This window comes from Trichosurus vulpecula, chromosome 4 (genome assembly GCF_011100635.1).
Source record: "Trichosurus vulpecula isolate mTriVul1 chromosome 4, mTriVul1.pri, whole genome shotgun sequence".
NCBI classification, from domain to species: Eukaryota; Metazoa; Chordata; class Mammalia; order Diprotodontia; family Phalangeridae; genus Trichosurus; species Trichosurus vulpecula.
In genome coordinates this window covers 52,782,542-52,799,888 of record NC_050576.1, presented here as the reverse complement: position 1 = coordinate 52,799,888, position 17,347 = coordinate 52,782,542, and the positions used below count along the sequence as shown (strand labels likewise).

Sequence of the window (17,347 nt, the reverse complement as noted above, 5' to 3'; positions counted from 1 at the left end):
TGACTTGGAAAGAGTGAGGCTGATGACTTTGTGCAACTCTGCCTCACTTAAATCCAATTCATGCACAAATCAAGACATCTCCCATCATCCACAATTTTACCCCAACATCATGATGTCATTGGTCCTCTTCAAAAATGAAGGATGGACCACAACAGATAGGTAGATAGATAAATAAATAGATAGATAGATATTCACAAAAGTAAGATACTAGTAATAGGGGAGATTAGGGAAAACCTCTTGTAGAAGGTAGGATTTAATATGTTATTTGAGAGAGGGCAGGGAAACTAGGAGTAAGAGGTGCTGATGAGGAACATTCCCAGTATGGGAAACAGTGAAAAGGCATGAAGGCAGGAGATGAGGTTTTGTTTGCATAGAGCTGTAAGAAGGTCAGTGTTACTAGATCATCCTGTACTGGGAGGGCAGTAAAGTGTAAGAATGCTAGAAAAGGAAGATTGCATATTTGATCCTGAAGTGGCATGCACTTTAGGAAGATTATCTTGGCAGCTGAATGGTGGATAGATTGTAGTAAAGAGAGACTTGAGATAAAGAGACCAACACAATGTTACTGAAGTAGAAGTTATAAAAACATACATCAGGGTGATGGCTGTGTGAGTGGAGAGAACAGAGGCTTATATGATAGATACTCTAAAAGTACAAACAGCAAAACTTGGAAACAAATGGGGGTGAGTATGAATGAGGAATCAAGATCACGATGAGGTTGCAGGCTTGTTAAAAATCAGAATATGGTAATGCAGAAGAACAGGATAAAGTGCTTGAGATCAGATGAGAGAGAGGAAGAGATAAGGATTGAGAGAAGGGGGGAGAGAGAGACAGAGGGGAGAGAGAGAGAGAGAGAGAGAGCGGGAGAGAGAGAGAGAGAGAGAGAGAGCGAGAGAGAGAGAGAGAGAGAGAGAGAGAGAGAAAGAGAGAGAGTGAGAAAGAGAGAGAGAGAGAGAGAGAGCGCACACATCTACCTTGGGAAAGGGAAATGGGGTCAGATTCTTAAAGAAGGAATCATTAAAAGTGGGCCTTCAAGATAATTGAGTGAAGAGAACACTACTGGTGTCTGGTGACTTAAGTTTAAAACTTCCATTTTTTGACTTTGAGAAAGTCACTTTAACCTGTCTTATGCTTACCTATGCCATAAAATGAGGATATTACCTGCTTTCCTACTATCTTGAAAGGTCATAGAGAATAAAAAGGAGATAGTGCTAGAAAGCAAAGGTACTATAAAAATGCAAAGTATTAAGTTTCCTTCCCATTTATGAATAAGAAGCACATAATCAACTTTTAATTAATGACTTTGTGGATTATTCAAGACTGGTTATCTGTTGAAAAGAAGGGAGGGGGAAGGGATATAGAGAATACATGCTTAGCTCACATGTGCTACGTAAATTATAGTGTGTTTTAATTATAAATCATTCACAACATTAATTTAGGAATTAAAAAAATTATTGTACGAAATGTCAGGTTTTTTTATTAGAAGAGTTTCTTTTAAAACCATAACAGCAAACAAAATCTGAAATAACTTTTTGCCTCTAGGAGAGGCTCTGGATCAGTGAGTTCACTGGTGTGTGGAACTCCCCAGTAAGGGAATTCACTCTACCAATGCCTGTGGAGTATAACTTATGGTCTTAGAGAGTTCCTAAGATAATGGGAGTTTCCTCAACTAACCCACAGTCAAACAGGTATTGTGAGTCAGAGGTGGGACTTGAAAACAGGTCTTTCTGATTTAGAATCTAGCTTTCTAGCCATTACACCGAGCTGCTCTTAAGATGCCAGGAATGATGAATAAATAATGGCCTAGAGTGATTCATTAGCCATTAGAGAGGAGCCTTCCTCACCTACATTTAAGGTACTTCTTTGAAGGTCTTTTTGTATAATTTTAAGAACCTGTTTGTATGATTTCCTACTCCTACATGTTATTCACTCACTCTCTCTGGTCTATGCTGACTGTTTATGAGTAAAGGTCCAATCTCTTTACCTTCTTTTGGGTAGCAACTCACTATGAGTGCTTTAAAGAATGGTAATTATAATTAGATGATGATGATGATGATGATGATGATGATGATAATGGTGGTGGTAGTCATGGTGGTGATGACACTGCCTAGAGGCCTGAACCAGATTAAGATGTAATTAGGAAATGTTTAACAAAATCAATAAATACAACATAGATAACGCCAATGTGTGATTTTCTAAGTCAACATATATCTGCAGGGATCTGTTTCTATTTGAGTTTGACACCATTGGTGACTATAATAACAAAGAACATTTCTGAAGAGATTGCAAAAATCCTTATATCATTTTACCAAAGGGGCTACCATATATGGTTTCTTTCTGCTCATATCATAGCTTCTATTTTGATGACATTATATTTCTTCTCCCAAAAAACAAACAAAACGAAACAAAATATTTTTAATCTGATCTAAGAAATATTCATTAATTTCCAACATATAAACCAACAAGTATATATATATATATATATATATATATACACACATTCATATATATATACACACACACATATATATCATTGTGTACACACACACACACACACACATACACACACGCACGCACACACACACATACATATGATTTGAGAAGGAGGGAAAGAGATCCAACAAAAAGGGTCAGCAATGTTTTTTGGCAAGAAATAGCACATGAACCAAGCCTTGTAAAGGAGCTGGGGATTCTAAAGAAAGAAGAGTCTTACTTACAGCGTCAATACTACAATTCTGAATGGAAACCAGTAGGTGACACCTGAGATTCAAGGAGAAAATGAAAATGACCTAGTCATGTATTAAGATATAAAAAACAAAACAAAAATAAAACCAAAACAAAAGACCCAAAACCTCACACTTTCCTGATACCATATTGCTTATTGTGATGAAGGGTGAATGTAGTTAGTAGGGCTCATTCAAATCATGTCCTTGTATTAAAATTATTAGCCATTAAAGCCAAGAGAACATTTTCCCTCCTATTTCTTCAACCTGCTTCAAGATTATTCATTTTTTTTTTTTTGCATTTCATCATGCCTTCTTTAAATGTTGGCATAGACTCTTACAAAATGATGGTGATAAATATTCTAAGAGATCTCACCCCAAGACTGAAAAGTGTTTAGTGCCGAAGGAAACTTGTGTCCAAATGTATGATAATGAACAGAGTACTTAAAATTTTTTTGATACCTCTTGTTTTGTATCTTGTTCATTTCTCAATATATACTTCCCTCTCCCCTCCAAAATGATCCCTCACTTATAGCAAAGATTAAAAAAGAAAGAGGAAAAAAGCATTTATGCAAAACTAGCAAAACGTATCAACCATGTCTGAAAGTATTTTTCCATACCAAGCCCCACCTTTGCAACAAAGGGAAGGAAGTTCATTTTCTCAACTCTTCTCTGAGTACAGGTTTGGTGATTATAAGTGCACCTTATTTGTTTGTTTGATTTTTGGTGGTATTGTTCTTCCCATTTACATATACTAATTGCGTTTCAAATGAGGTTGAAGTCACCTGAGACACTGTCTTTGTTTGTCCTAGAGAAAATACAGATCAAAAGACAAGAAGACTGAAATATGGATTGTTTTGCTTTTTTCTGCACAATGGATAAGTAATTTGAAGGTGGTTAGATAATCGGCAATTCAATAAAACGGAGGCTGTAAAAACGGGCAGAGACCATCTTTTACAGTGGTTCCCACCCAACACCAAATAATGTTGCAAACAACATTCAGTTTACCATGCTGAGGAACATAAGTGGTGGAGAATAGTAGAAATACACATTTGCCAGCATAAAGATCAGAATTTTCATTTTCTGTGTTGTATTATTTTCACATTTTGTAGACTTAGCCCAGGAATTTCTCCTATGAATCAAGAAAAATTCATCCTATTGTGATGGAGCATGCTCAAATGAGTGTATAAAGTATCGACTTTGAAGTTTGAAGGGCTGTAAGCACTTGGAATACAGTCTGCCTCTATTTCAGTGAGTTATTTTTCAGGGCCAGCATATTGGTATCATGCTGAGCAATTAAAATTTTTTCATATAAGGACTGGCACTGTGTTTGCAATTCTGGAGAAGTTCAATGTCAGCTTGGAAATTTTATTTTAGTTAATTGTTAAACCCAGAGTAATAAAGTACACAGACAGCATACATATCATTATAGTTATAGATATATTCATATATATATACATACTAATATACATATTCATATGTAACATCATAATGGTGTTTTTCTATTTCTATTGCATTAAAAAAGCCATTAACATCTAGTATTCAAATGATTACTGAATTCATTACACCTTCTTTGATATCAGTCTATTGAAGTCCTATATCTGAAGATCAGTCTTCAATATCCAGAACATTTATTGATTTTTTTTTGGCAGTGAATATAGGAGCTTTTGTTTGATGCAGCCAGTATTCTCTGAGTGTTATTCCTGATTCTTTCCAAGAGAGAGCAGTAGAGAATTGTATTTATTTCTTTAGGATATGAAATTTTACTAAAAAGCCCAGGTTTTTTATTTTCAACTTTGTAACCTTTCAACCTATTGACCTTGAAAAATGCTACGACGAGACGTGACACATAGAAATGTTTAAAGTCCAAAGGGTAATTATCTATATTCATAGTCAAAACTGAGCTTTGGTTGTACAATAGAAACCATATGTCCACTCCAAACACTTTCGATAAGTGAAATAACACCCCGATTAACCTTGAGTTAGTTTACTGGTTAAAATAATAGCAGCATCTCCTTCCAATTCAGTAGTTCATTTATCATTGCTGATCAAGGCCTGGGATGTGAACTCTCAATATTGGAAAGTTTAGGTTGGAAAAACAAAGCACAAATAGAAAGCCCTACAGATGTTTAAATCATATCTGGTGTGACCCTATCTCTGTCTTCTGGACTCAGGTGTTGAATATTGGCTTTGAGAGGCAGGAGCCAAAGGCAAAATTCAATTTTCCCCCACCTTTAAGGAAAGAAAATAATTTTCTCTTGTAAACTACTAGAGTGATGACTTGTTGATTTATCCCCCTAACCCTCCAAAAGAATGTAATTCAAAACAATTATTAAACATTTTCCTCTATTAAAAGGGTCCTTGCCCTGACAAACTACGGATGAGAAGGTTGAGTGCTGTCCAAAAAAATGGAGGAGGATCTCACTTTGCCAATCCCAATGAGGGATTTTCTCAGTCTGAGGTATGTGAAGTGGAACTTAATGTAACTTTCCCAATAAGCAAGCTCAGATTTGTGTCTCCTTATCATCTTTGCAGTGAGATGGGAGCCGATTATTCCCAAACTTTGAAACCACTGCAGCAGAAAATTGCAAACAGAAAACAAAATTGTATATTATGGGAGTAATGACAAGCCGAAGGAAAGAGACACTGCAGGGGAAGGAGGATGGGGAGAAACTACAACCAAAAAAATAGACAAACAGGCAAATGACTTTGCATAGTGTGCTAAGCTTACACACATTGAAGTGGTTGCAAGCTATTTCTCTCTGGGTTCCTATAGATTCCTTGTTCCTTGTCAGGGCCCCTCCAGCAAGGGCATGATCTTCTCGGTGCTTCATCAAAGGTGGAAGGAGGGATTTTCAGTAGGGGAACAGGGCTTCATGTTATGTTTCCTGCCTGAGCTATGATAGCCCCAAAGATGCTGAATGCAAGCTGCTGCAACACAGAGGAAATGAAGCCCCTACCTAGAAGTTCTGCTGTCATCTCATTAGGGTTCCCTGCCCCTTCCTTTGGAACGCTCACTTTTTGTGGGTTGGACTAGATACAGGAACTATACAAAGCCATTCTTGCATGTTTGTAAGTTTTTTTGGGGGGTGGGTTCACTTTGGACTTATTTGAGCTCTGGCTTCATAGAGATACTACTTTTGCCCATGCATCACATTTAATCTATCACTTTCCTTCCTTTGGAAAGGTTGCTCCGCCCCCCCACCCCGGGCCTGTAATGTACTTCATCCTTATCTCTGCTTTTAAACCCCTTCAAGGCTCAGCTGAAATGCCATCCCTTTCAGAAATCATGGTCCATGATTCTCATAGTTTTTAGTGACTCCTACATCACTTTGCATTTATCTTCTACATACCCACATATATTTAACTTTCAACGTGTTACATCCCTCCAGTGGATATAAACTCTGAGGGCAGGAACTTTCTCATTTTTGTCTATCTCTCAAGTGTCTAGGACATAATGGGAAAAGGATAGGGACTCGAACTTCCATTTTCTTCATACATGGATCTTTCAAGTGAGGAAACTACCTCTACCAGTTCAGATGTGGGTATCTTCTCTGCCACATATAGTTGGAGAGTTGTTTAGTGCGTCCAGTACTTGTGACTTTCCTAAGGTCAAATAGCCAGTATGTGTGAGAAGTAGGTCTTGAACTCAGGTCTTCCTGGCTTCAAGACTACTTCTTTTACTATGCCATGCTGCTTTTCCTAGAACATACTGAGCAGGACATATTGGTACGGACTGAATGCTTTTGGTTGATTGATTGTGCGCCCTCTCTAGATGCTTTATTTTCTTTTTTGCTTTCGTTAAAAAAGAGGAGAATAAAGTCAGGGTTATAGGATAAGGAATTTCTTCCTTCTGAGAGAAATGATTGTTTCTCTCTTGTATTATTATTGAATCAGGACCAAGGGTTTTCCCTTTTTCTACTTCCTCATCTAGAAATGAACCAGCGTGGGGCATCTTAGGCAAAGATTTACCCAGGCTAAGATCTAACCACACATTAAAACAAATTCTAAGTTTGAGCGAATGGGAGGCTTTCTGCTCATTGTATTTACTCAGACAGGTCTGGGGAAATGTGGATTCTCCCTTTTGAAAGACAGCCAATATGGAAATTGATGTCTCTTTGATCAAGACTTGGGTGATCCAAGTCACATATCTCAAGATGCTCATTGGAATATAACCCACTTGTCATTATAATATTCATTCTTTCATTAATCGTTAAGTTAACCAATTAGAGTTGAATGTCACCCTCAAGAACACCCCTTCTACCAAGAGCATATAAACTGTGAGCCCACCACCATAAGGGGTCTTTGGCATTCAAGAGTGCCACTGACCTCTTTTATTAATGAATGTGCCAGCCTTATTCTTGTTATTTCCTGGAAATTATCTCTCAGACTTTTAAAATGTGACACTTCGTCACTCTGAACTCATCTCCTGAAATCCTGGTATTAGAAAATCTTGCTGCTTTACATCCATCACTGAATGATGTGTTCTAAACAAGTCAGCAGAGTTGTTCACCCTAAGCAAAGCTGGTTCCCTACCAATTTATTCATTGTGTGCCAAGTCTTCCTATAATTCCCTTTATATACCTTCACCATCATTTATGCATCATTTACCATGAAGATGGGTCTGGCTAATAAATCTGCTTTCCTGAATTCTGTAAAGGCATCAGAAAGGTCTTTCACATTTAATATCTCAATGACTCAGTAGCCTTCATTTTGTCATCTTGTAGATTATTTTGGAGGATGCTGACTTGAGCCCCAGTGTTATTTATCAACAAGGCTGCTGTAGATCTCCATATAAATGAAAGCTCAGGAGAAGGAGCCTCAGTGCCTCTTTCCCATCTGAGTTAATTATTGAAAGTTGAGACCCAGTTAATATAACTTTTAAAGTAACTCAAATTCCCAGTAGCAAATTCGTAGCAGCAAGAATGAATAAACTGGAACTTGGATATGGCAAACATGCTTGAGTTGCATTCTCAGTCCAAAGCTACCAAAGGGAGGTGGGGAGTCAATAAACATTAGACATTTTATTAAAAGGGCAGCTCTACAAGTTGGAAATGAAAGAGGGTTAATACATAATGGAGAAGGGTTCTGCTCAGCGTCTCTAATGGAGCCCATGAATGACTAGAACCCAACCTGATGGGAAGAATGTTCAGAGGAAGAAAAAAGACATTGTAGATATTATTTAGGAATAAAGGCTGGAACTATTAAGGGTTAGGGGATAGGGACTGGACCCATTATTTTTGGTGATATTGGGATTTCCTGGGTGAGAAGACCCTAGCTACCACTGTAGATTATTATCTTATTCATATATATTTCTCTGAAGTATATATTCATATAGAAAGTTGTCCAGAGCAATGAGAAGTTAAGCTACTCTCCTAGTCTCATGCAGCCAGCCACACATGCAGCCATGTGTGAGAAAATGCATGTGTGTCAAATGTGTGTGTTGAAATCAGGAATCAGAAACCAAGTATTTCTCACTTTGGGCCAATTATCTATCTACTGCTACTAACTCTTATCTTTTGTTAAGTTAAAAATAATTGAATTGTTTATTCATAATTGAGAGGTGAAGAGCTTCCCATTTTGAAAGTTGACTACTCAAGCTAAAGTTTGTAAGATCTGGGGGAAGAGCTAAAGTTAGCTTGCCAAGGAAATAGCGTGTGAGAAGATATTATGTCTTTAAAAACAGACAAATGACTAAGTAAATAAATAAATCTAAAAAGAAAGATTAAAAACCTCAAATATGTATAATCCTCTAGATCAGGTGTGCTTAACCCAGGATCTGTGAACTTTTGTTTCAAAATATATTTGAAAAATATATTTCAATCTGATAGAGTTTTTTTGTGATTCCATGTATTTTATTTTTATATGTTTAAGAGGCTTCACCAGAATGCCAAAAGCATCTATCACATTAAAAAATTAAGTTAAGAATTTCTGTTCAGGAGATTTTAGTCCCATAATTGTTACCTGGACTATCTTGGGTAAACACTTAATTTCCCTGGGATTTAGTTACTTTATCTGTAAAATGAAGGATTTGGTCTTCTAACCTCTGAGATTCCTTCTAGCTCTATGCCTGAAAGCTTATGACACTATAGTGTTCACCATAAAAACAGTGATCAGAGCTGGGGCAAAGCCATAGATGTGTGATCCACAAAGATGCTAGAAGAAGGTTTTGTGGTCAGTGAATGGCTGCCCATGCTAAAGAAAGCCAAAGTAATATAGACTGCTAAACTGAGAACGTGATACAGTGTGAAAGGATTTTCAATGGCATTAATGAACTAAGAATTCAATGGAATGGGAGTGAAAAGATGTGAGTTAAAATCCTGGGTTTTCTTCTTATAAACCAAGAGATCTGGGGCAATGGACTCCTCAACTGTAAAATGAGGGGCCTGGAGGAGATCTTCTGTAAGGTCCTTTTTTAATTTTCGTATCCTAGGAATATCTCCAATGTACTCAATCTCATACTAGATACAGAAGGATGTGGCCCTATCCTCAGGGAGCATACAGTCTAAATAAGGAGATAAGAATAACTCCTTGGGGGAAAATCATAGCATAATGGATTTAGAGTTATAAGGGACATTAGCAAATCATCAAGTCTTACCCCAAAATTTTATAGTTGAGTATAATTGAGAGGTTAAATGACTTTCCCATGGTCATTGGCACATAGTTATTGGTGCCTGAAGGGGGAATTGGAACCAGATCTTTTTGAAGCTAATTTCAGTAACTTTCTACTGCTTTATGCTACAGAATATACTTAGCAATAATGAATAGCTAAATTGTTTGGTGCAGATTAGAAATGCTAAGTTTAGCAAAAGGGAAGGCCAGTGAGGTCAGGAGGTTGTCAGGAAACTCTTTCTGAAGGAGATAGGGCTTAAGAGAGGCTCTGAAAGATGGGTACATTTCAGAGGTAAATGAGAGAGTGGACTGAAGTCCGAATGAGGGGTATAATCTGAACGAAGGTGACCAGGCAGCAGTGCATCTTGATGGTGAGGAAAGTGTCCTGATTGGAGAGTCACAGAACCAAAGAAGGAGCTAGTAGACTACTAGAGCTGGAAAGGACCTTAAAGACTCTTCAGTCCAATCAACATGATTTACCAATGAAGAAACTGAGTTCTAAAGAAAAATTTACTTGCCCAATTTCACATAGTTAATCTCAGAGCTAGTGTTTGAATCCATGCCCACTCATTCCAAGTCTGGTGTTATTCCCACTATATTATGCTACCTGTCACAGTAATCTAATCTAACCTTCCCACCTCAGTCTTTTTTAAGATGAGAAAACTGAGTTCTACTAGAAAGAATAATTTTGAAAGTGAAAATAAAATAGGAATGAGCCAATGAAAGACCTAAGCAGAAAAGTTTAAGCTACATATAGTCTTAAATAGGAAGCTATGTGTAATTATTTCTATTATTATTATTGGATGGGGACATTTGAACTTATTGGTAGTTAGAGGGGGGCAGGATCCAGTAGAAAGAGAAAGACACACATTATATGCGAGGACTGATGGGACAATGTACTAGAGGAAAGGGAGAAAAAAAGGAGTAGAGAAGAGGATCATTAAGGCCATAGAAAGGTTACAGAGAGACCAATGGCCTCCATTAGAAATTGGCTGTCTTACTCCAATTGGGTCCTTACCAGTGAATTCTTTTTTGGTCATCTATAAATGACTTTCCACACTTCCCATGGATATTATAAGTCTCTTTTTCCTCTCCCTCAAAGGTACTACAGCTCCACTCCACTGTGCTTTTATTTTTTCTACAGATGACCTCACTTCCTATTTTACAAAGAGAATGGAGGCCATTGGTCTCTCTGTAACTCATCAGCCTGGTTTCATGACCTTTAAGGACTGGATAAATGTCTCTCAGTGATGTACTAGTAAGTGCTTAACAACTGTTTCACTGAAAAAAATGTACATGACACCCTTTTACATTTAATTTACATCATTAATATTTTCTCCATCATGTTCTTAAATCTAGACAATCTACAAAAAATAAACCAAGCCCTAATTTGAAGCATTTGCCTATTTCTGGGTTATAAACGCTCACACCAAAAAAAAAATAATAGTGACTGAGTCTTCAAAAGTCAACATGAGCTTCAACATTTATTTTATTTTATTTTTTTAACTATTCCAAATATTTTAATAAGAGTTCTCTGGAAGGCATTTAAAACACCAGTTTGTGCGGATAAACTCCATTGGAGAGAGAGAATACAGAATGCAGGTAGCCACGGAGCTGAGGAATTTTCTTGATTTGGGGCAGGATCTGAGAGTCCACTGTTTTCTGATCAGCCTTGCGCTGCTCTGTAATCTCGTATTTCTCTTTTTCTGTGTCAAAAATCTCTCCTTCTTGGTATCTAGGTTTACGGAGCCTCTTCTTCTTGAAGTAAGCATCAGTAAGATGATTTGGAATTTTTACACCTGAAAGGTTAACCCTGGTAGAGGTGGCAATGACAAATTTCTGATGGGTCCTTCTCAGAGGAACACGGTTGATGGTCAGAGGTCCAGTCACCAGTAGCAAGCCACTAGCCAGCTGCTTCAGGAAAACCACTCGCTTGCCCCTGTGGCAGCCAGTGAGCATGATCAGAACAGTGCCTGGCTTGATGCTAGCTCGAAGTCTCCTCACATGCTGGCTGAAGGGCTTTTTGCCATGACTCAGGAGCTTTCTAGGCACATCCTCAGTAGGGTAATACCGAGGCATTTTGCGAATCTTTACCACACGGGTTCCTCCATTCTTATCACCACCAACTGGCTTTGAGATAGTAGCAGGCACCTTCTCTTTCTTTTTCCTTTCAATCCGGGTTTTTGGTGCAGCATATTTCCGCTTGTACATGGCTCTCTGGGAATACACTGCAGACCTGGAGTATCTACCAATCCCTCGGACCAGGACTGGGTTCCGACTGCAATGCTCTTGAGGCTTTTTCACCACCTTTTCAGCCACATCTTCCTTTTTGTTCACTTTTTTCTCCTTTTTGACCTTCTTTGGTTCCTTTGGAGGTTTTTTTGTCTGCCATCTTGAGCGAGGGGAAAGACAGCTTCAACATTTATTAAGCACAGTTTCTGGCACACATTAGGTGCTTAATAAATGTTGATTGATCTCTGAAATGAATGAAATTTCAGTTGTTTTTATTTTTCCCCAAATGGAGGAAAGATTTTTACTGAATCTTTCATACAGTTTTCCCTTCTGATGAAGTTCTGGACTTTAAAAGTACAACTGATGTGGACTAGGAGTATTTAGAATCACAGAGTTTGAATTCTGGAAGGAACTTCAGTGGCTTTTTAGTATAAGTTATACTTGCCAAGATTGCTCAATACAACATACAACACAAGAGGTCATCTAGCGACTTTTATTTTTCTTAGTATTTTTTATTTTTATTTCACATTAATTTCCAAACGTAACCCTTACACCAATGGAATTTTTTTTAAAGAAAGAAAAAGAACTTCCTCAAAATTAACTAATATGTTAACTGAATCTGATGGAACATGCAATATTTTTGAACTATAGTCTTCCACTTTTGCAATGAAAGATCACGGGATTGTAGAGTTAGAGGTATAAGAGACTGCTGAGGCAGCTAGTCCAGCCCCTTCATTCAACAAATGATAAAACTGAGAAGTTCAGTGATTGGTCCAGGATCTCATTCATTGAGAGGCCTCTGTTTTACAATAGACTGTGCCCAAGGGAAAACAAACAGCTGGCCTATTGAGGGATTACCTGCTTCACTTTGGCATCATTCATAAATGATTAGATGATGGCTGTAATCAGCAGCCATGAAGGAATCTCATCTAATGAGTGGCAGGTGTTTGAGGACGTAACTTTTTAGAAAAGCATTAACACAAGTTACTGAACTGTGCATACCCTTTAACCCAGTAATACTACTAATAGACCTATACCTCAGAGATCAAAGCAAAGAAAAGAAAAAAAAGAATCCATATGTGCAAAAATATTTGTAGCAGCTCTTGTGGTGGCAAAGAATTGGGGATAAGGGGATGCCTATCAGCTGAACAATGGCTGGAAAAATTATGGTATATGGATGTGTACTATTTTGTTGTAGAAGAAATGATAAAAGAGATACTTTCAGGGAAATCTGGAGAGAATTCCATGAACTAATGAAGAGTAAAATGATCAGAGCCAGCAGAACAAGTTAATTACAAACAACTCTGAAATACTTAGGAACTCTAATCAATGCAATGTCGTTGTTCAGTCATGTCTGACTTTCTGTAACCCCACTTGGGGTTTTCTTTGCAAAGATTCCAGAATGTTTTTCCATTTCTTTCTCCAACTCATTTTACAGATGAGGAAACTGAGGCAAACAGGGTTAAGTGACTTACCCAGAGTCATACAGCTAGTAAGTGTCTGAGGCCATATTTGAACTCAGTTCTTCCTGACTCCAGGCATAGTGCTCTATATGCTGTGCCCCCAGCTGCCTGTTCAAAACAATGACCACCCACAATTTCCAGATGACAAGTGATCAATAACGCTTCCCATCTTGTGACCAAGATGATGGACTTAGGGTATAGAAGGAGACATGTTTTCTGGATGTGGCCAGTATAGGGATTGGTTTCGCTTTACTAAGAATATTTGTTAAAAGGTTGTTACTTTATTTATTTATTTTTCCAATAGCTGTGGGTTGAAAGAGAAAATAGAATTTTGTGAATTGAAAAAAAAGTTTAAAAAGAGGAGAAAGCTCCACAAGACAATGCATCAATATTAGAATAAACACCTTAACGTATTTGTTTAGGGGGAATTTGGCCAGGACAAGATGCTACCTGATGTTTCCATAGAGGACAAAGCCACCAAGTCTTCCCCTGGAAAGATGGAGAGATGAGGGAAGGAAAAACACAGATTTTCCAAGACTCATATTCTCATTTTCAAGAGGAAATATTTGATGCAAGAGAAAGTGAGTGTGCCAAGCTACTGTGATCCTTCCCTATTGTTCTCTATAGCTGGCAAGAACAAGCTGGTGGATTTTTGAGAAAGCTTGGCATGATCCAAATTTCATTGTGAAATAAAAAAATAGCATTTTTTTCAGTGCAAGGGAAGTATTAGGGCATAATTTCTAAACTCCTGCACAAGATTCCTCAATCTTATAAAAACCTCCTATACCACCAATAAATGTGGACTTTAGTAGATACTGCGAATTTCACTTCAGGAATGTAGTGACATGACCCCAATTCAATCTCAAGTGTCTTGTTTTGACTAGGTTATACACGTCAGTCAGCAAGCATTTATTTAGTGAGCTTTTTTAATGAGGCACCATTCTAAGCTCTGTGCATAGAAAAGTATTGTCTCTGACCTCAAGAAGCTCATTTTCTAATGGGCAGAGACAATGTGAAAACAACCATGTATTTGTAAGATGTATGTGTATGTATATAATATAAATTATCTCCCATTTATCATATATGAAACATATATAATACATGTATAGTTACTATATATACCATATACACATACAGACATGCCCTATATACATACCATACATACATATAGATAGATAGATAGATAGAAAGATATATATGGTAAATGGGAGATAATCTCAGAAGGAAGGCATTAGCAGGGGGTGGGCATAGGCAGGAGACTGGGAAAAGCTTCCTGCTGAAGGTGGAATTTGATCCTTGAAGGAATTTGAGGAAGGCAGAAGAAAGGAAGGAAAGCATTATAAATGTGGGAAAAAGCCAGTAAAGAGGTAGAAAGTTGGGAATGTCATGTACAAGGAACAACAAGGCCCATATTGCTAGATCCCAGAGAAGAGTAAACGGGAGAGGACTAAAAAAGAGGGAAGAGATCAAGTTGTGAAAGACAAGCCAAATAGAGGATTTGAGATTTAATCGTGAAGGTAATAGGGAGCCACTGGAGTTTGCTGAGTAGTGAAGGCGTGGGTGGTGACCTACATTTTAAGATCACTTTGGCAACTGAGGGGAGTATGGGTGAGAGTTGGAAGAGAACTAGGCAGAGAGCTCAACCAGAAGGCCATTGTAATAGCCTAAGTATGAAGTGGTGAGGGCCTACACCAAGGAAGTGGCAGTATAGTAGAGAGATATTATTCAATTATTCTACTAAAAAACAGCCTAGTGTTTGTCACTTCCATATCTCTTGTTTATTTGAGACAAAATCTTTCAGCTGTTTACTAAAATGAAATTGAATATTGTAAGAAGCTGAGGATGAACTCAGTTCAGTGAATTGTTCCCCCTCCCCAGAACCATATTTCTTAACTCAGTCCAGGCTCTACCACTAACTAGATGCATGACCCTGGGCAAATCACTTAACCCCTTGGAGCTTTGATTTCCTCATCTATGAAATGAGAAGGCTTAGCTGAGTCATTTCTAATATCTCTTCCGGCTCAGTGATTTTATGACAAATTCCATGCCATGACACTGTGAAATGTTTCTTCTCCTTAAGAATATCCCCATTTCACCTGTAAATTAAAATCACTTCACTTTCTACAACTCTGTTTTTCTTTTGCACATGAAAAGATTTGATTTTGAGAGAGAGAGAGAGAGAGAGAGAGAGAGAGAGAGAGAGAGAGAGAGAGAAAGAGAGAGAGAGGAAAAGAGAGAGAGAAGCAGAGAGAGAAAAGAGAGAGAGAAAGCACTCCCTATGCTATCCTTTTACCTAACTTCAATCAATTAAAATCTATTTATTCAGTGCCTACAATGCACCAGTCATCATATTAAGTGCTAGAGATACAAAGACAAAAGTCATACAGAGAAGAAAAGGCATGGAATGAAAACAGAGAGGCCCCTCGTTTTCATTTCTCTTTAGCATGGTGGCTGATTTTCATTCAGGAAATAAAAGGGGGCCATGTAGCATAATGAAAAATGTTCTTGACTCAGGAAATCTGGGTTGGAATCCCAGTAGTGATATTAATAAGCCATAGTGCCCTTGGAAAGTCACTTAATGTTCCTGAGCCTTGGGTTCCTTATCTGTGAAATAAAATGCTTGGATTAGGGGAGTTCTGAGGTTCCACTCGGCTATCATCACTCTGCGCCTCAGTTTTCTTGTTGGTTAAATGAAAGCATTGGATTGGATGATTTCTAATATCTTACTCAATTTTAAATTATATTGAGGTTGGAATCTGTATAAATAGCCCCCCACACTGAGTATGGTGAGATAGTCTTGTGGAAATGGAGCAGGATTTTAAATCACTGGATTGGATTCAAACCCCAGATATATTGATTACTCCCTGTATGACCTTGAACAATTCACTTAAACTGCATGAATCTCAGTTTCCCCATCTGTAAAATGAAGAGGTGTGACTACATTGCTCCTGATGTCTTTTCCAGGCATAGACTTGTGAATCTATGTGTAACCAAGGAACAAAGCTTTAAACTTGCCCGAGTCTCAGTTTCCTCATCTGTAAAAAGGAGTTGAACTATATGGCCTTTCAGGACCTTTCCAGCTAGGGAGTCTGTAATCCCCAAATAAATTATAAGTGAGAGGTACCAGGGATAGTGGAAAGAACACTCATTTTTTGCAGTCAGGAGAAAACTGGGTTTGAAACCCATCTCTGCCATTTACTTGCTGAGTGAACCAAAACAAGTCTCTTACCCAAGACACAGTGAATAGATTGAGGGGCTTGGGGTCAGGAAGACCAGGGAATATGTACTTGCTAACTGTATTTCTTCAGGCAAGTCACTAAAACTCCTTCAGTCTCAGTTTCTTTCTCTGCCCAAAGTTAATAATAACACTTACCTCATAGGATAATTGTGAGAAAATATGCAAAAAAGTGCTTTACAAACTTAAATGAAGTATCAGTTATTATTATTGCAGCCGGAGTCCTAGGACAAAATGATTTCCAAGGCTTTGTTCAGCTCTGAAACTCAATGGATCTGTGCTCCTCAGGGGACTTGCCCAGATTACCTTGCAGGCAGGTGGGCTAATGCATCTTTCCTAGTACAAATCTTCAGCTCGGTTTTCATGATTTTAGGTAGGAAGGGGGAGGACAGCTCATTTGCGGGTCTAAGGACGGGGCAGGGACATTGGGGACATATTGCCAAATTTTGCTTTTGAAAAAAACATAACCTCTGCTTTGATTTCTCTATGTGTAAAGTGGGGTGCTAGAGAGGTTACATAATTAATATTTCTAAAGTACTTTGAAAATGAAGAAGTGCCATGCAGGTGCTAATTATGTTGTCTGATTATTATTAATAGTATCTGGGTAATAAGTTTTAGAAAATGACCATGATGTCATTTTCATGGCTTAGGAAGATTTTTCTAAAAAAAAATGAAAAAGACATCCATTTTAGAAAACTGTCAGTTTGTCTGTCTATGATCCCATGTTCTCCATCTTTGGAAATATATACACCTGAAAAAACAGAAAAAGGATTATGCAAGCCTGGAAGAAAGACAACAATTTGATAAGGAATTCTAAAGGCCAGGAATACCATTACTGAGGTGGGGGATGGATATGAGGAAGGGGAGGGGAGAGAGAGAGGGAGATAAAGAGAGAGAGAGAGAGAGAGAGAGAGAGAGAGAGAGAGAGAGAGAGAGAGAGAGAGAGAGAGAGGGAGGGAGGGAAGGGGAGGGAGGGAAGGGGAGGGAGGGGGAGAGAGGGAAGGGGAGGGAGGGAGGGAAGGAGTGAGGGGGAGCGAGAGAGAGAGAGATAGACACACACACACAAAGAGAGAGAGAGAGAG

General features: G+C 38.2%; 1 protein-coding gene across 1 annotated transcript; it reads right to left on the bottom strand.

Moving 5' to 3' along the window:
• Positions 1-10,832: 10,832 nt before the first annotated feature.
• On the bottom strand, positions 10,833-16,630 carry LOC118846715 (60S ribosomal protein L6-like). The gene is made up of 2 exons (XM_036755473.1): positions 16,572-16,630; positions 10,833-11,727 (listed from the first exon to the last, which is right to left on the bottom strand). Exons 1-2 carry the CDS (start codon positions 16,628-16,630, stop codon positions 10,881-10,883), a joined length of 906 nt encoding a protein of 301 aa, XP_036611368.1. The 3' UTR covers positions 10,833-10,880.
• Positions 16,631-17,347: the final 717 nt, after the last annotated feature.